The 18637-nt window shown below is 35.0% G+C and overlaps 4 protein-coding genes across 12 annotated transcripts in view; 2 read left to right on the forward strand and 2 right to left on the reverse strand.

Moving 5' to 3' along the window:
- The first annotated feature begins 3675 nt into the window (after positions 1 to 3675).
- On the forward strand, positions 3676 to 6067 carry LOC122533281 (paired mesoderm homeobox protein 2-like). The gene is made up of 3 exons (XM_043662864.1): positions 3676 to 3992; positions 4440 to 4615; positions 5415 to 6067. Exons 1-3 carry the CDS (start codon positions 3869 to 3871, stop codon positions 5814 to 5816), a joined length of 702 nt encoding a protein of 233 aa, XP_043518799.1. The 5' UTR covers positions 3676 to 3868; the 3' UTR covers positions 5817 to 6067.
- On the reverse strand, positions 6062 to 8162 carry LOC122533277 (dual specificity protein phosphatase MPK-4). 2 transcript variants are annotated; one of them, XM_043662859.1, is made up of 3 exons: positions 7807 to 8162; positions 7316 to 7540; positions 6062 to 7186 (listed from the first exon to the last, which is right to left on the reverse strand). In XM_043662859.1, exons 2-3 carry the CDS (start codon positions 7528 to 7530, stop codon positions 6487 to 6489), a joined length of 915 nt encoding a protein of 304 aa, XP_043518794.1. In that variant the 5' UTR covers positions 7531 to 7540; positions 7807 to 8162; the 3' UTR covers positions 6062 to 6486. The 2 variants fall into 2 exon arrangements, with proteins under 2 accessions (XP_043518794.1, XP_043518793.1); XM_043662858.1 differs by having other exon boundaries at positions 6062 to 7540.
- Positions 8163 to 8982: 820 nt separating this feature from the next.
- On the forward strand, positions 8983 to 10996 carry LOC122533279 (surfeit locus protein 4 homolog). Its single transcript, XM_043662861.1, has 3 exons — positions 8983 to 9205; positions 9758 to 10432; positions 10538 to 10996. The coding sequence occupies exons 1-3, from the start codon at positions 9155 to 9157 to the stop codon at positions 10622 to 10624; spliced, it is 813 nt and encodes a 270-aa protein (XP_043518796.1). The 5' UTR covers positions 8983 to 9154; the 3' UTR covers positions 10625 to 10996.
- Positions 10997 to 12481: 1485 nt separating this feature from the next.
- Positions 12482 to 18637, reverse strand: part of LOC122533275 (guanine nucleotide-releasing factor 2) — a 53391-nt gene continuing 47235 nt past the window's right edge. For all 8 annotated transcript variants that reach the window (XM_043662853.1, XM_043662854.1, XM_043662855.1 and 5 more), the window contains one exon: positions 12482 to 18628. In XM_043662853.1, coding sequence (XP_043518788.1) covers positions 18490 to 18628 — 139 coding nt within the window. In that variant the 3' untranslated portion in view covers positions 12482 to 18489. The remainder of the gene's footprint in view (positions 18629 to 18637) is intronic.

An 18637-nucleotide genomic window follows, 5' to 3' on the forward strand; every position in this document is an offset into this window, starting at 1 on the left:
ACACCAAAAACCAGCCTCCGACTATTTTATTACCGTTCTCGAGAGATTCCTCTCCGTCTCCTTTCTCTCTCTCTTTCTTTTTTCTTTCTGGCTCCGACTCCGTAAAAGACATCGAATGCCTTTTGATTTAAGTGCAGCCAACGAGGCTCTCCCGAATCGCGAGCAAGTGATTTTAATAGGATAGAAATTACTGAGAAGTAATGAATTTATTATTTGTTTTGCCCGGGTTATACTTAAATATACTTAAAACTATGAAAATATTGCAATTTTTGAGATAAACAATTTTTGACGTGCGTGGGATGTCATTCAAGCGCAAGAGGCACGTTAAGAATTGTTTGTCCCAATATTTTCTCAGTTTTAAGTATATTTAAGCATGACCCGGGCAAAGCAAATAATAAATTTATTACTTCTCAATGATTTCTATCCAGTGACATCATACCGGCGAGTTTAAAAGAAAAAGAAAGCGACAAATTATTGTATACGGTTCGGTCACTCGTTATGGTCCGCAATCAGTTGCCAGAGGTTAAGCACTTGCGCTGGAATGACGCAAGGAGAGAATTTTTTGTTCCAAAAATTGCAATATTTTCTCAGTTTTTAAGTATATTTAAGCATAACTCGGGCAAAGTAAATAATAAATTTATTACTTCTCAATGATTTCTATCCAGTGACATCATACCGGCGAGTTTAAAAGAAAAAGAAAGCGACGAATTATTGTATACGGTTCGGTCACTCGTTACGGTCCGCAATCAGTTGCCAGCGCAAGTGGTTAACCTCCAAAATTGTATATAATAATATTTTCTCAGTTTCAAGTATGTTTAAGTAAAACAAAATAGGCAAAACAAATAATAAATTTACGTCTTACTTGTCAATAATTTCTATCCAATGATATCATACCGTCGAGTTCAAAAAAAAAAAGCGACGTATTATTGTGTACGGTTCTGGTCACTCGTTATGGTCCGCAATCAGTTGTCACCGCAAGTGGTTAAACTCTTGCGCTGGAATGACGTGCCACGCACGTCGAGAATTGCAATATTTTCTCAGCTTTGAGTATATAACCCAGGCAAAACAAATAATAAATTTATTACTTCTCAATGATTTCTATCCAGTGACATCATACCGGCGAGTTTAAAAGAAAAAGAAAGCGACGAATTATTGTATACGGTTCGGTCTCTCGTTATGGTCCGCAATTAGTTGCCAGCGCAAGTGATTAAATGTCGGCAAATCTTCACGAATTTTCAATTTATTTCGAAAGGGGATTCGACCTGGTTTCGAATATCGAAGAAACTTGGAGCAGCGAGGGAACGGACGCGCGGCCGCGTTTTATTGGGCCAACACGGTTGACAGCAAGAATGACTGCGCTCGTAAAAGCCCCGTATAAATAAAATCGCCGGGAATATAATTGTTGCCGAGAGCCCGGTAGAACTACGGTTCGTTCTACGTTCGTGGCGTATAACCTCGACCACTATTCTCGCTCGATTCGTTTCCTCGAACGTGACTGTCCTCCGTTCTTTCCTTTCCAATTTTGCCCTTCCTGTCGATTGCATTCTCCAATGTTTGACCAATAACTCGAGTTTCGCGACTCGTCGCGCAATTTCCTGAGACGCCCGACACTCGTACGACGCGGCTCCCGTCGGATTCCAACATCCGGAGAATGCAGACTGTTCAGCGCGTGTCTTCTGTCCTGTATCAGAAAGAATTAAAAATCGTAAAAATTCTCGATATCCGTTTCTGTTAATGAGAAAAAATGCTCGCGCAAAAACGTGAAAAACGTTTCACGAACCGACTAATTTGAATCAGCGGTGTGAATCTTCCTTTCGCGGAAGACGAAGACGTGTGGAGTAAGAGGAAGGATTGGGAGCTCGTGTTAGGGCGAAATTGTTACTCGACACCCTTGTGTAACGAGAGTCAGGCCGCAGCCAATGAAGAGGACCAATGTTCCGGGGCATAAAGAAGCGTGTCCCTGAAAACTGAAAACCGAAACCACCATGATACTGGCGCCTCTTGTCATCTCCAAATTGGCAGAAAAAAAAAAAAGAAGAAGAAGAACTTAATTTAGTTCCATTTTATTTCCCCCAATTTAAAGTTTTAAACGAATAAACTCGACGTTACGAGTAATTTGAAATGGTCTGTCTCTTTTGCAAATTCGTTGCCATTTTTTCTAAGATGAAATGAGACGATCGTTTCGTTTAGATCAGTCGATGGTACGCGCGATTTATTTTTTTTTTTTTTAATCGCCAAGGGTTGCAGCCAGAAAGCAGCCGTGCTATCATTTAGAAACCAATGAGCATCAAATGAAGGTGGAGCTTGCCGAGGAAATCTCCACCTACTCTTAAAATTCTCTATTTCTCTCCTCTCCTGCGTGCGTGTCTCCCTGTACAAAAGGAGGAACGAGAGACAAAATGAGAGTGGAAGAAGGAAGGAGAGGAGTAAGTAAGAGAGCTCGAGAGAGAGAGAGAGAGAGAGAGAGAGAAAGAGAGAAGAACGAAGAGGAGAGACAAATGAAGAGGCTGAGGAGGATCTTCAAGTACGTTTTAACTCGGCCAAGTCAGTTGGCATCTCGCCGCATCAACTAATACGATGGCTTCGTTTCACCGTTTCCCAAACGATCTTCCGCGAAAGTCGATCGACCAGTTGTGATTTACGCGCGTCCGGATGAAAGCAATCGTTTGCGAACTTTAGCAACGAGAACGGGACCGAGAACGACTCGTAATTTTATAGTGGGTGATAGTTCGCGCGTGTAAAACGCGTAGCTTTATTTGCTTACATGAGACAATTTTCATCTTTTGGCAACATCGTCGCTGAGAAGGCAAATCTTGTCATCGAGAACGTTCGTTAAAAAGAAAAAAAAAAAAAAAAGGAACTCCGTGCATAGTGCTCGTGACAAAGGGTTTCTTAGTATCTACATACTATCGCCTCTTTCTGCAATGATAGTTGAAAGAAATTTTTTCCAAAATTTGAAAACAGCTGAGATAGAACAACTCTTGTAACTCATCGAATCGGACACGCTTACAGATTCTTTATAGTCTCTGCGCTAGCCACCGATTTCCCTTGCTATTTAAGCGATCTAAGCTATTAACGTCAGAAGATCGTAAAACGTCCGGAAGAACAACTGATTTACGGAGTACATTTGTTACATATTGTTATTGCAAAGCGTAAAGAACTGATTTAAATTGCCAGTCTTACGAGGCGGAAACGACGTTTGTATAATATGATAATTGGAGCAGCACGGTTCTTTTTTCTTATTTTATCTAATTTACATATCTCTAGCTGGTCGATTTGATGCGAAGGAAGAGAAACAGGTACTATCCTTCCCTGCTCGTACAGAAACTGAAACAAATTATAATTGACGATCGACTGTTAATAATTATACGCTTGGCAAAATTTGCACCGTGAAAAGTGCGTATAAAAAAATGTTAATATAAACAACAGAACGACGTTAGTCAACGCTCTGGCATTTTAATCGCTCACATTCTAGAAAAGTATTTAGCAGAGTATGCTAAACAGCATAATCGTTTGGAAATAACATCTGGAAAATAGTTAAACAAAATAGTGTTTACAAACGAAACATACGAAAAACATTTGCCAAAGACGTTGGAAGCATTGTGACTCGTCTGAGACATCAGGCTTCCACCGAGATTTCCACAAAAGAATTACACGTGACACCGCCTGATCGTATATCTCCAACATCAAATAACTCAATTTCAAAAAATCAAGGAGAACGAGAAATGTTATCTCGCGAATCTGCAATTAATTCGTCAACATTGCCGCGAATTTACCCCTAAGTACTACATTCTGTAATTTCTGACAATTCGAAGTTCGAGGTGCCAACGATCGAAGACAATTTCTTTTTTTCAACGAATAGAGAACGATGTTGTGCGCAAGTTCCGACCAAGGAGGAAACAACAGCGCGATCGTTTCGCAAATGACGAATCCTCACACTCCGCAAGATTTCACGGTCTCGCGTTTGCTGTCAACGCCGACTAATTCGATAGGTAAGAATCCCGGATAAGAATTCGCGGTCGAGGACTCGCGTTCGAGACCCGCGTGCGAACGCTTACATAACGGAACGTTAGAGGTTCAAATGCAATTGGAGATCACAGAGGACAGGGAAACTCGCGTGAGCCACGCTTGACGCGTTTCAATCCGTGGATGTGCCTGATTCCATCGAAATCACGCATTTCCAGTCATGCTGTTCGCGTTATACCGCTTTGATGAATAGCCAGGCACAGTGGAGTCATTCAAGAATAGCCACGCCTGTGCTGCTGCCTCTCTCCTTGACTCTTCTTCGTCTCTTTTTTTCGTAGCGCAGCTTTCTTATCTCGGACGGCATATCTTGAAATATCTCGCTCACGAATTTTCACCTTTCAAGCAAACTCCGTGCAAAGCACAGCGGTTTCGGACGATTGTAGACCAACGTGGCCGTTTCCGTTTTTTTACAGAATGCAACGAAGGTTCCACCGCATCTACCTGCAGGAGGCCCAGAAGAAGCAGAACGACGTTCTCGGCGCAGCAACTGGCCGCGTTGGAAAAAGTATTTGAGAAGACCCATTATCCAGACGCGTTCGTTCGGGAGGAACTTGCAACGCGTGTATCTCTGTCGGAAGCCAGGGTGCAGGTAATGGTCACGAATTTTGAATTTCATGGAGCTAAGCAAAATAAGAACGGCATGTGAAAGATGCGTCGAGTTGCTTTCGATGATTTTTGTGAGAAAAGAGAAAAAAGTATCGTATCGCTGGCGGGCCAAGTTCACACACGTGTTTCTTCAGATTTTGGTCGTTAGAAGGGAGGAACACAGACAGACAGACAGACAGACAGACAGAAGAGGAAGAAGTGAAAAAAAGAAAAAAAAAAGAGAGAAAGAAGGACAGAGGACGGAGGTCGCCGCGGATAGCAAAGCAGAAAATCAGAGGAGACAGGTTGTCAGGGGCAAGGAGCTATGATTAGCTTGGCAGGATAGTTGCGCGTCGTTCCAGCAGCATCTGTGCTTGGCATACGACGTATGCTGTACGATACGTCGCGTATCACCACACGTGTGTGGTGACTCTTCTACACGGTTGTGCAGAAAGCACACTACATTTCGTTGCTCTTGTCGATCTATCCGCCGCCACAGGCTCTGCAGCCTGCAGTCCCTCGTCTCCCGCTGATGTCTGTCCATTCGTCTGTCTGCCGTAGACTGTACGGTTGCCAGAAGCCGTCACGCTGTTCCGTCTTCTTCGCTTGCCGGCAACCCTTCTTGTGTCCGTTTGTTTCTTCTTCTTCTCTTTCTTCCTCCGTTCGACAATTACAGCTCACCGCGATCATCCATCCCCCGTTTCTTGGCCTTCCGTTCTTTACGAATACATTCGTGAAAATTGCGCCTCTGTGTCGAACGAAACGAAAACTGAAACTGAACATTTGGAAATTTTACTCTTTAGGTGTGGTTTCAAAACAGACGCGCCAAATTCCGTCGGAACGAAAGAAGCTCTGCGATTAACCGGGGCATTCCCGCGAACAGAGAAGTGGAGGCTACTCTACCAGTACGACCAATCAGAATAACGCACACGCAGGAAAATAACACGGAGACTTTGCAGACGTCTCAAGTCGCGCAATACTCTTACGGCGAGTACTGGAGATCCTCGCAACATTACACTTCCATGCAGACCTCCACCTGCCACGGATTTATCAACGGGAATTTAGGAAACGTCAGTCTCCCTCCGTATCATCAAACAGATATTCACGGGGGACTCGAAGGATCTACGATGAGCAGTTTAAATGCGTTGCGATTCAGAGCACATCCGTACGGTGCCACGTATTCTGCTATGCATGCAAGCATGTAAGAATCTGTCTCTCTCTTTCTGTCTTTGCACAGTACCTTTTTTCAAACCGCGAAGCTTGTCAGTTTCGAACGATACCAAAAATTATAAAATACCAAAGATTTCAACAACATCGTACAAATCGGGGAAGATGATATTGTGTAAAGGACCAGTAGATGAAACATTGCGTAAGAATTAGGGCATAAGCGCGAAACACAGGGTAATGGAAATAACTTGAAACGTTATTTTGTAGAACTGAAGTAGCTTAATAAATGATAAAAATCATAAATATATTATCTGCTTAATATACAAGACATCTATACAGGAAGTAGTATGTTAGTCTACAAAGTCACTATATTATTATTATATGTTAATCATAGAAAAAAAGCAAGACGTACAAATACGAAGATCGAACGATGGAAGAACGGGTCGGTGTACTCGTTGCGGCGAGAAACGCATGTAAAATTACAGTCGTGAAACGAATACGTTTACATTTGATATACGAATGTTTTGGCACGAAATTAGAATACAAATTTCCTAAGTATATTGGTCACACGTATATATTCGTTATAACGCTAATCGAGAACTAGAACCACGTAAAAAGATTCCAAAAATCTCTCATCTTACATATTAGTCATTAGATGTCAGTCATCCGTCCAAAAGTTCTTAATTGTAAAGATTACAAGCGTTAATACTATACAGTTACTTGTACATTTTGTACAGCGTTACTCCAATCTACTTTCGAGGGAACCAAATAAAATGCTGGCGCTATTTTGCTGCCGCATGGACATTGACTACCCGCTATCCAACTGAAAGAACCTAACTTTGTGTTACACTTTGGACAATTTAATTTCCCCTCGACATTGTGCGTTATATCGGGCATCCAAGCTAGCGGCTCGACAAATAATATTTTGGTACAAAATTCGGCTGGCTGTTGCTCTTCTTTTTGTAACGGTTCCAATAATTCATGCGACGTTTTCGATTGTTTGGATGATTTTTTCTGACTTATATGTCTCCAGATTTGCTTCTCCTTTGGCATGTGTGGCAAAATGTTGCTAACACTGGCTATGATCCTCCTACACTTTTTACAACGGTACACCGTTGGCTCTGGATGTACCGTGGCAAGAGCTGGATCTGGTTTTATCAGATCTGCACAATTTTGTGGCAGGATTTTTGCCTTTCGCACCTTGTCCGCTGCAATTTGCAACTTGTACATTTTAAATTGCACGTTGGTATTGTCTACTCCAAATCCCATTTCTTCATAAAGCTTCAACTGTGCCAAGAAACCAGCATTAGGTCCGACAAAGCGTCTCTTTTCCTTTACAGTTTCAAATGTATCGCAAAAACTTTTTTTATATTTTTTCATTAAATATGCGATAACAATTGTAGCTGATCTAGAGACACCAAAATAACAGTGTACCAAAACCTTATCATTTTGCTGTAGAGAATGGTCTATAAATTCATAAGAATCTTCAAAGTGAGTTAAAAGATCCTCACGCGGCATATCAGTAATTTGTATGTACTTTATAGTCAAGTTTGGTAAAAGCTCTTGGATTTTTCTTGGAAGTGGACATGAATCTACTGTGAGTATATAGTTTATTTTAGTTTCTTTTAACCATTCGACGTCTGTAGCAGCTGTAAGATTCCCAAGAAACAAACCAGGAATAATTTCGTCATAGCTCGATGGACCAGCATCAAAATCCTCTCTAATTAGATTAGTAGTTGCTTCTTGCGCCATTGTGATTACTCTGGAATAAAGTATCAAGCTACGACATGTATCTTTGATTACAATTAATTTTATTAGTTATAATACAAAATATATGACATGGTAGATTGAATATAACATTCATAAAATTTCTAAATACGGGGTCTCTCATAAAAATTGATAACTTAAATAAAATGTAACTTCCCTAGTGGTACCAATAGTTGTCCTTGTACGAAATGAATGTAGAATTTCCAAAATCTATTTGTACACATGGAACATGCTCTACATGAAAATTATATTTTTTATTACCTCGCTTACACTCGTATTGTAAGTAATTGCAGTATTTTGAATTGTGGAACTAGTTCTATAAATGTTATCTGAGTAATACGAGAAATAAATCGCAACAGCAACATGTTTTCTAAAAAGTTTTATTGTTCCTTCATGATGCAAAAGCGTTGTTGGCATTAAACACAATATGTTTCGAGATCAGTCGATTTTATATTCTCTGGCAACCTCGTACATCCTCTGCCCATTTTGGTATATTTTGAATTTGTTTCTTTGCTTCTACACAACATAAAACAACGAAAAACACCTATATTCAACAGAACTCTATGCACTAGTTTCAGTTGTCAACGCACGACATTATGATGGCGCTTCAGTAACACTTTTGTCATGGCGCATTTCTAAATTCTAAAACTTCTTTCTTCACAGTGCATGTAAATTCCATGCTATGATTTTTAAATCGAATACATAATTATATTGTAAACGTCGTATATGAAAATTAACATTTTTAATTTTTACGATTTTATATTAAAAATTATAATTTCTTCGATTTTCTTAATGTATACTCAATGACAGATATACAGCTTCTTAGCCATGGATGATTTGGAAGTATCTTATAATAAAGTATCTTGTAATTTGCATCCATGAGATATATCATGTTTCGAAGATGCGCACAGTTTGACAAAAACGAACGATACACCAACAAAAATTGCACCTTCTACTTGAAAGAAGTACACGAATTTTATATTCTCTATCGTATAAAATATTTTTCACTTCTAAATAGTTATGACGAAAGGATAAAAAATAAAGAGAATAATCAAACAGTACAAATAAATTCTGCTGCTTGATCCTATTCATTTTTAAAATCATAAAAATTCATTTCCTTGTTTATCTGTTAATCTTCCTAAAAAATCCAAAAAATAATATATTATCGATTATATATATTATATATATAAATATTCAAAATATGAAAGAGGATATTGTTGAAACTCGACGCTTTCGAAAAGTAGCATCGATAAAGAAAATACCACCAGGTACTGGTAAGAAATGAGATAGAGGAAGTCTTGGCAAGGTGAGAAATAAATATAGTTTTGAAGTAATTGATCTTTGTACTTTTGAAATGATCACGGAATTGTATTGTCCGACCACGTATACCGGAAGTGACGCCGCACCTCGATCTCCACATCATTCAGAGGAGTTGCAAAAATACCGTTTACACAGTGTCGTACAGCCTGGTTGTTCCATGTCTCTCTGGTCTCCTCTCTTTCTCTCCCTCCTCTCCTCCGTCTTTCTCTAGTCGTTAGTATCTCTTGCGTGCGTGCACGTGTGTACATGTAAGTGTATGGGTACCTTTTGATTTTTAAATTAAAACAAGATGCTGGTCTCGCAGGAGGTGGTCTCAAAAGCGGAAGAAATTGCGGATCAGGTAAATCAACAAATCATCGTTGCCCGATATATTTTTGTTTACTAAAGCAAGTTTTCATTCACGGGGAGAACATCCAGCAGAAATCCTGTAGGGATACAGGTGTACTCCTGTCAACGTCATCGCGATACGGTCCCAATGTATATTCACATATTTCGATATGAATTTTCTTTATTTTTGATTATCTGACGATGTAATGCCTTCTCAATGTTGACGAGTGTTGTAAACTTTCTTACATTGCTGTCTGCGCCTTACCAAATTGAAGGTTATGCTCCGATAAGGAAATATGTTTCAATTCAGCAATATTTCTTTTCGAATTAAGTTGATTGAATTAACAAAGATTTGGGAAGTATTCGAGAAAACATTAATTTTTAACGTTATTCAATTTTTGTCTATTTGTATAACGCTTTTGGTACATTATTTCTCAGAAACGTTTATTTGTGTTTATGTAATATTAACATTCATTGAAAAAGAAATCATGTAGACGAATCTTAAGATATTGTTGCGTCACAAGTATGAATTATTGATCTAATTATTATTCTTTTGTGAAAACAGGTAATTCGCAATGGAAAGCACATCCTGCCAACTCTTGCAAGACTTTGTCTCATAGCCACATTTCTAGAGGATGGGTTGAGAATGTGGTTTCAGTGGTCAGAGCAGAAAGAGTTTATGAACAATACCTGGCACTGCGGTGCCTTCTTAGCTACAATATTTGTCCTGGTTAATTTAGTTGGACAGCTCAGCGGTTGTGTCATGGTTATTGGAAGATGGAAAGTCAGCATTGCTTGCGGAATCTTATTTTTCATAGTAGTACTCCAGACACTAGCTTACAATATTCTGTGGGATGTAACGTTTTTATTTAGAAATCTAGCATTGATAGGAGCACTTCTTTTGGTTCTGGCCGAATCAAGAATAGAAGGGAGATCGTTATTTGCCGGTGTACCCAGTCTTGGAGATAATAAACCTAAGAATCTCCTGCAGCTAACTGGCAGAATTTTGTTGGCATTTATGTTTACCACGCTGATTCGCTTTGAGATATCATTCCTACAAATCCTGCAAGATATTCTTGGAAGCAGTCTAATGGTATTGGTAACTATCGGATATAAAACAAAACTCAGTGCGTTATTACTTGTTTTGTTATTGTCTGCACTGAACCTTTACCACAATGCGTGGTGGACCATTCCAGAGTATAAAGCACTTAGGGACTTCCTTAAATATGACTTTTTCCAGGTAATCTGAGAATCATTAAATCTCAATCATTATTAACAATCATTATTACATCAATTGATAGTTTATTAATTACAAGCGTTGAATGTAAATTTTTATTTTTTTCAGACATTATCAGTGATTGGTGGCCTTTTAATGATAGTTTCTTTAGGTCCTGGAGGTGTATCAATGGATGAGCATAAAAAAGAGTGGTAGATGTAGTATCAACTGAATATGCATCATTACATTATCATGACCATTAAGTAAAAAAGTCTCCCATTCCTGTTCCTTTGTATGCTCAATGAAATTTCATTGTTTATTGGACAAAGAGCAATTCATTTTAGATTATTCAATTTTGGGTAAAGGAATTGTTAAAGTATAAGTTTAAATTTTTGAGGACACAATTACATGAAATTAAAAAAAAAAAAAAAGGAAAGAGAAAAGTGAAAGAACTCCAGAATAATACTGTTTAAGAAGAAACAAAATGAAGACAGCACTAAGACTAATTTATATAATCAATAACAGCATTGTACATATGACACTACATTTATCAAGGAAACAAAATATATTTTTTCTGTGTGTTTTTAATTTTCTCTCTGTTTTTGGTCTTGAATATCCTAGTCGGATTTATATGCATGATGTTAAAAGTCAATGAATTCTTCCTGTAGAAGCATATACATTTAAGTTACCTTATTATACTTATAGAGAATAAATAAAAATATTAGATTTTTCGAGATTTTTATACAATTAAATTATTGTAAATAAATATTTCGTACCAGAGTTTAGTCGTTACTGTTTATTTATATAGTTTATATTTGTTAATCGATATGTAGTTGTACAGTAATTATTATTAATAACTAAAGACTGAATCGAAAATTTTATATCTTGTTGTGAGTCACTTGATTTATCATTTTCGTAAAATACGTTATCCGACGATTCCATGGAATAATAATTTTAATTAAAACTAAATTTTTCTATGAAATTAAAAGTGCGATACGATACAATAAAAAATAACTTATAATAGCAAATTGAATATAACGATTTATACTACAATTTATTCTAAGGAGGTTGAACTTCATGTCAAAATTAAAAAAGTATTATGAACTGTATGTTTATATGAATTGATTTTCTCATGCATTTCAAAGCTGATGGTTCTAATTATATTCAGCTTTAATTTTGGTTCAAATTTTGAACACAGTTTACGAAAAATTGAACATTGTTATTAGATGATCAATGCTTCGATCTATTGAGGAAAATTTGTGAACGATTGCTACCATCTATCAGAGATTACTGGAGTTAAAGTCGGTTTATTTATTACCGACTTTGATTAATATAGGTGCTGCCATCTGTCGGATATTTCCTGTTTAGCCTTTTAGTTCCAGGCAAAGTTGCAACTTGCTTAGATGACAGCATTATCGATAGACAAGGAGCACAACAGTGAATGACAAAGATAGACTTATGTCGTGACTTATAACGTGATAGACAAGGAATGCACTAACGAGCGACAAAGACAGCGATAGATTTTAGTTCCATCGTTTCACCGCTACGCGACGCTAGCATTTCAGTGTCCATAAATCAAGCGAATTTTCATTTGATTTTGTATTAGATTATTGAGATTTCTTACAATTTCTATTTAATCGAAAATGAATATTGCTATTTGATATCTACTGGAAGAAAATGTTCAACTATTCAAATTTGGGTTATTATATTATGAAGATACATTTGGTTCTAACATTTTTATTTCACTTCTTCACACATCTATTACAAAAAAAAGCTATAACATTCGGTCCAAAATTTCATACAGATTTTACAAATGTTTAACATAACAAAAAGAGAGAGAGAGAGAGAGAGAGAGAGAACTAAAGAGATATTCTCACGATAGACTATATGGAATAATCGTAGGGTACGCACATCAGTCACATGTCAATCGTATTACATAAACACGTGGTTTTAAAAGCGCGTGTCATAGCGCAATAAGAAAAATATATACAGAAAAATATGATCGATTACATAATAAATCGAAACGTAGATGCGTTACGTTTACTTCTTCTCGAGTACAGCTCAAGTACTGAATCTTTTTTCTCTTCCGTCGAGAAACAGTATAATTAAAAAAGGGATCTCGAATATAACGGTTACATGTGTGACAATTTTCGCTTGCTTACAAATGATATGCTCAGTACACCGAGTTTCGTTCTCACGATCAGTATGAGTCGCAAATTACTTGTTATACGTATATCTTCGTTTACATGATATTAATTTCCTATACGTACGTATAGAGTCCTATTGATGAGACACATAGAATATAAATGCCATTCGATATATCTTTGTCTTATACTATAATTTTGCGCCGCTAGGGATATAAGAAATCGTAGCTTCATTGTAATGTTTGGAATATGGACTAGAAATGGATTGATCCCTTAAATGATTACTGTGACATTCGCGATACGTCTACTCTTTGATTTTCCACGATGGGAGAATTTACACAGTTTTCGTGGCAGTTCTATGGTAACTATTAGGTACATTTTATAATAATACGAGCGTGCACCACAAAAATAGTAATAAATTGTAATTGTATCTGGAAATCAAATTTAATCTTAATTACAGTTAATGAAAATTCTAATAAAACAAAGTATTAAATATATGTACAACGTATGTACTATGTGACAAAAACCATAGAAAATCTCTAAAGAGAAGAATTCTTATATACAATATTATTATCGTGAAAATTTGCTGAATTGTTTTGGTCAAAAATTTTATTTAAGGGATGAATCCAATATGATACCCAATGGTATTTGCACTTTATTAAATTGTTCATAAAAACGAAGAGCAAGAATTCATATTTATGTACAAACAGCATTTAAAATTATTCAACTTGAATAAATTAGCAGACGGATTGCCAAATAATTGTCATAATTTTTAATTCGATTCTACAGTGCATAATATTCTTTTATCGAATTCCTTCAAATTTTGATATTTAACTTTTGAACAAGATGCTTAAGTCGAGCATTACAATTTCGTGCAATTTATTGTTTGTACAAAGCAGCAATAAAATATAATAAATAAAAGGAGAAAAAAAAACAAACAAGAAACAATACATTCTGATTTGATACAATTGATTCTATTACTTCCTTAACTCCGTTAAAAAATATAATTTTTGATTGTTGGTAATTTTGATCGAGAGAGACTAATTCGGAAGTTCCAAATTTTTGTTCTGTATATACGTTTGATTTTATTCGCGGAACGAGGTAGCAAAAAGTACTTTTCTTCTTCGTTAAATAATGCAATATCAATCGACGGTGATAGACGATTGCATTAGTTTCTGTTTAAAATTTTCCAAACGATCATTAGTGAATTTTATTAAGTGCGATGTTACTACATAATTTAACATTATAAGTTCTATCTGTGTATATGTATGTATGTGTAAGAAGTGTATCCTTCATACAATAAATACACTCGTTGTCAGTCGAAACGTTATTCGAGAGGAATAATATTCCCAATCAAGTGCCGTATAAACCAATAAATTATCAAGAGTGTAAAAAATTATTAAAGCAAAAGAAAAAATTATTTTCAAAAATATCGACAATGAATTACTGTATTTCATGCTGCTGAACAAACGAACAAATTACATCATTCGCCTTTCGGATATTTCCTTTTCGATGCATACATATAAGCTGTTCGGATTACTGTCATCCCTACACAGCAATATAGTATCTTGTGGATATGTTCGTTTTTTTTTTTTTCTTCTGTCATTGCGATAGTTGATACTTTTACGAATGTATCTTCGAGCGTGTGTCAATCAGAAGTATCAATAATCACAGCAACTATCGATTATCAGTACTTTCTTATACTTACCATCGTACCTATTTAAATGTTAAATTACACATATAATCTTTTGTCGTTATCGATAAGATAACACATTAATAGTAATTATTACTTGATGCTTAGCGATTGTTTTTCTCATTAGAACAATACACTCAAAACATTTGACATAATTGAAATTCGGCGAGAGTTATTTGACCCATATTTGAAACGTATCTTTTCTTTTTCTCTCTGCGAAAATGTACGTAGTAACAGATCAATGAATTAATTAATCGGTCGTCAAAGTTATTGTATAATGTATGTGTCGTTAAAAAACGCAAATATCTCTCGCCACAGGAATATCGATATATGTACATACATATGCCATAATCAAAGAGGGTCGCGTTTGCAGGGCTTCGTAACATTAAAATCGTTTTTGCACAAGGGTAAGTTCAACAGCGATTGCTTTAGAGTCTATTTCCATTTATAGACTGTTTTTGAAAGCTAGTAGCTACGTTCAGCAAACGGTAGAAAAAACGTGACTTTATATTGTTGCTCATGCTAGTTCATACTCAAGTCAAACTCGAAAGAATACAGCAATATTAACTAATAAGTTGTATACACTTATATAATTTATATCATTGATAATAAGATAGATTTGGCAGTAACAATCACTGGAGAACTAAATGCATACATAATTTTAATGTTTTCGTATATATTGATTGTTAAATTTTTAATTGGCTCATTTATTTTGTAACTATGTAATTGCATAATTCATGCCATTGTATTATAAAATATTATTTAGTAATCACGTAAAAGGAATTCAATAATTCTAAATAGACTACTTCAAACAGCGTGATTTCATTCTGAAGTTACATAGTTTGTGAAATTGAGCGTAAATCTAAGAAGCTAAAGAAAGGACAAACAATGAAATTTTCAACATTTTTACATCTTTGTTTAGCATTTAAATCATAGTAATTCATTTCAATAATATATATACTGAATGTAATTATTATTTTTATTCTTTGGTGAATAAAGTATGGATACTTCAATAATTATAAAAATTCTTAGTACAGAAAGTGGACCGCGATATTAAATTCCTCTAACCATAGATATGTACGGGTATTTATTACTTTAATTAATAATTAATGTTATTATTGTAGTATAAAGTATAAAATAAAAGAACTTCAAAAATATCTTATTATCAAGTCAATTTGTTTTTCTCGCAGTTTGTTCGCCTACCGTGGATTAGCCTAATATTTCTTTATCTAATAAAATAACTGATCAAGTCTAAGTTTTTCGTTGCATATTCACTGTTTTTTTTTTATCTCACTCATGATTTTGTAGCGTTAACGTTTATCCTTAAATTATATGCATACACATATGTTTGCGCGAAATTTACAAGAGAATTCTATTATGTAATAGTAAATCGAAGAAAAATATTTGTAATAAAAAATAGATGCAAAGGCGATCAATATAATTACATTGTACATTTATAAATACACTTTCACTCGAGATATTTCGTTAAAAGAATTATTGACAAAATTTTAATAAGAAGAGATTTCAAAACATACGTACATGTATAATACCAAAAATTGAAGGGACAGTGTAAAAAGAAATGGCATAATGAATTTTAGAAAAAAGATGACAATGATTGTATTAAAAAAAAAAAATTACAAACAAAAGAACAATGTTGAACATGATATTAGATATGTCAAAATGATGCAGCGAGATAAGAATACACAAATTCCTTATGACGATAGAAAATTATAGTCTATCTTACAATACGAATAAAGTTTTTCAATGGCATATAAACAGTAAATACCACAAGTGGATCTGTATTTTATCTTATGTTCCGTAAATGAAATTTTAAATTATAAATGGCAAGTTTTTAATTCATTTCTTTTTTTTTTGTCATAAGGAATTTATGTATATCTGTTTACTGCACGACTTATGAATAGCTGGCAAAATGAATTGTGTATTTAATTTCGTCAGTTAAATAAAAATAACATAAAGGTCATGTGCTCGCTATTAAGTGAGAATGTAATATGGCATCACAATGATTTCTGTCAACTTAAAAATTATATGAGATTAATTACGTCACGTGTAAAGATAATTAGAGACAATATACTGCTGTATATACAATTGCGAATAATAAATGGGCACTCACATACATACAAGAAATTATGAATACAATCAAACTATTTACAACGTTAATAAACCTTTCCTTAACTTTAGATTAGACGAACCATCCTTACACATATACGAATTATTAAACATAAATGTTTTGACTTTACACACATTTGCACATTCGCTCTCATATTATGAAAAAAAAATTCAGGTTTATCGTTATATTTATAGTTATTCGTGAACTATCGGCGCAACATATGTCATTGTTTGATTAAAAATTCATAATTAAGATTGATTTCATTCCTTCTCTTCCTCTTCCAAAATGTTTCTAGTTGCGATTAACGGAGTGCATCTATTTTTATGGAAACATGGTTTATAACGTCTATTACTCTTTGTTAATTAATATTGAAAGCTATATTACGTATGTATATTTTGGTGCATGTTTAGAAATTGACAACTGTTATCGAATTTATATACGTATGTATACAATAGCAAACCTCTAACTACATTTTGAGTCTAGATCATGACTGTTTTAAGTTTTATTTCCTCCTGTGTTTAATGTTTTTAAATTTTAATTAACGGCATGTTTATAAACCGACGCTAACTATTAATTGCTTAGGCCCTCTTTTTAATATGAATAAAAGTGTACAATCGTACGTAAAACGTAAGATCATACGTTAACATGCAGATTACGGTTCACGTTTTATGTGTCTTAAGCCCGATTATTATAGTTTCGCCCACGAATTTTTGTATACGAGATATATTTATATTATTAAACGTGAGATCGGAGAAACGTTAATAGGTAGATATTCATTCATTCTATAATATGAGGCACACAGACAGCCATATATCATTACAGCGATTTCATTTATCATAGAAAATCAATTAGACTCGATGCACTCTATTAAGTTTCGACTTACTAACAAAGAGTACGAAAATTATAGGAGCAACAACATGTTTTTCCTTTTGCTATTCTTAATTTGATGAAATTAATTCAATCAGATTCTTTCACTCCATCGGAATGTATTGTGAAAGAAACTCTCATTATCATCGCTAAAAACATACAGAAACTAATAAAGAAATGGAAAATATTCAGAATTAACGGCGAAAATGAAAAGGCGATGTGAATAAACTTTCGATTAAATTCTTCAGCTATAATCTTGGGTTTTTTTTTTTTTTTTACATTTAATTTACCTACACACTTTTAGGTAACCATTTGACTTAAAGCTGAAAGCTTGGATACCTATTAACGAGTTTCCAACAAAAAAATGTTTCCTAGAATCATATACAATAGTATATGTAACAGTTACGCTCAGTCCTGCCATGTGTTCAGAGAAGCGCATCATTTCTGCACTAATCTGAGACTACAATAGCTCTACATTAATCAACGTAATTGGTGTTTTTCCTTGCAAAGTCAACAGAAGTATATCTGTGACGTTTAAAAAGTTTATCTATCTACGATAAAGCTATATAATGGACGTTTACATATATATCTAAGTAAGTTAAAAAAGAGAAAGAAGAAAATGAATGACATTTACTACTTTTTACATATCGCTGATATGAAGCAAATAAATAAATAGTTTGTGTGTGTGTGTGTGTATGTATAGAATAGTTAATGTGTGTATCTGTGGGGTTTCTTTCCCATCATGCCACGTTAAGCATCGTTACAGCTGTATTATTTAAGAATACATTACGTAGGTCCATAGCTAACCCGACTTTTTTTTCCTTATTAACCTTATTGCAAAAAGGAAAAGACTACAAAAATACATTGAGACATGATTGATCTAGCCAATTCATTAAAGTCTCCCTAAACGTGTTTCGATTCAATCGATATCCATACACGCAGTTTATATTTTTAAACGAAACAAATACATCAAATTTTAATTTGATCTAGATGACTATTCACATTCTTTTTTGTATTTTTTCAATATAGATTGAATATTTAAATTTCCATAAATTAAAATACAACCTCACAGAGGCTGTTGAAACGGGATAGACACATCTAACCCTTTCACCGCCCTTAGAGTGTTGTATCGTTTTCGTTCGACTCGTAATTAAGCAAATTTATCTAAATATCATAAATATAAATATTCTAATTCATTGGTTCAGCTTTTCGATTTTGAGACGCAGGCAGTGAAAGGGTTTGATATATTCTAGTTCTGTAACTGTGTTTTCTTTCCACCGCGCGGCTTAATACTCTCTGAAATCTGCCACATTGCCTCCTCACAGAGGAAATCACTGAAATTATTGAAGAACGTTATTATACGTTCGTGTTTCTTAAACGAATACGTCCTGCAATAA

This window comes from Frieseomelitta varia, unplaced genomic scaffold, assembly GCF_011392965.1.
Source record: "Frieseomelitta varia isolate USP_RPSP 00005682 unplaced genomic scaffold, Fvar_1.2 scaffold_514, whole genome shotgun sequence".
NCBI lineage: Eukaryota > Metazoa > Arthropoda > Insecta > Hymenoptera > Apidae > Frieseomelitta > Frieseomelitta varia.

What these genes read in the sequence shown, in the direction of transcription:
- LOC122533279 (XM_043662861.1), top strand. Translation starts at nt 9,155, where the DNA reads ATGCTGGTCTCGCAGGAGGTGGTCTCAAAAGCGGAAGAAATTGCGGAT. An exon ending in CGGAAGAAATTGCGGATCAG is followed by an intron (nt 9,206 to 9,757) that starts GTAAATCAACAA and finishes TTGTGAAAACAG; the next exon opens with GTAATTCGCAATGGAAAGCA. An exon ending in TTAAATATGACTTTTTCCAG is followed by an intron (nt 10,433 to 10,537) that starts GTAATCTGAGAA and finishes TATTTTTTTCAG; the next exon opens with ACATTATCAGTGATTGGTGG.
- LOC122533277 (XM_043662858.1), bottom strand. Translation starts at nt 7,530, where the DNA reads ATGGCGCAAGAAGCAACTACTAATCTAATTAGAGAGGATTTTGATGCT.
- LOC122533281 (XM_043662864.1), top strand. Translation starts at nt 3,869, where the DNA reads ATGTTGTGCGCAAGTTCCGACCAAGGAGGAAACAACAGCGCGATCGTT. An exon ending in AACGCCGACTAATTCGATAG is followed by an intron (nt 3,993 to 4,439) that starts GTAAGAATCCCG and finishes GTTTTTTTACAG; the next exon opens with AATGCAACGAAGGTTCCACC. An exon ending in TGTCGGAAGCCAGGGTGCAG is followed by an intron (nt 4,616 to 5,414) that starts GTAATGGTCACG and finishes TTTACTCTTTAG; the next exon opens with GTGTGGTTTCAAAACAGACG.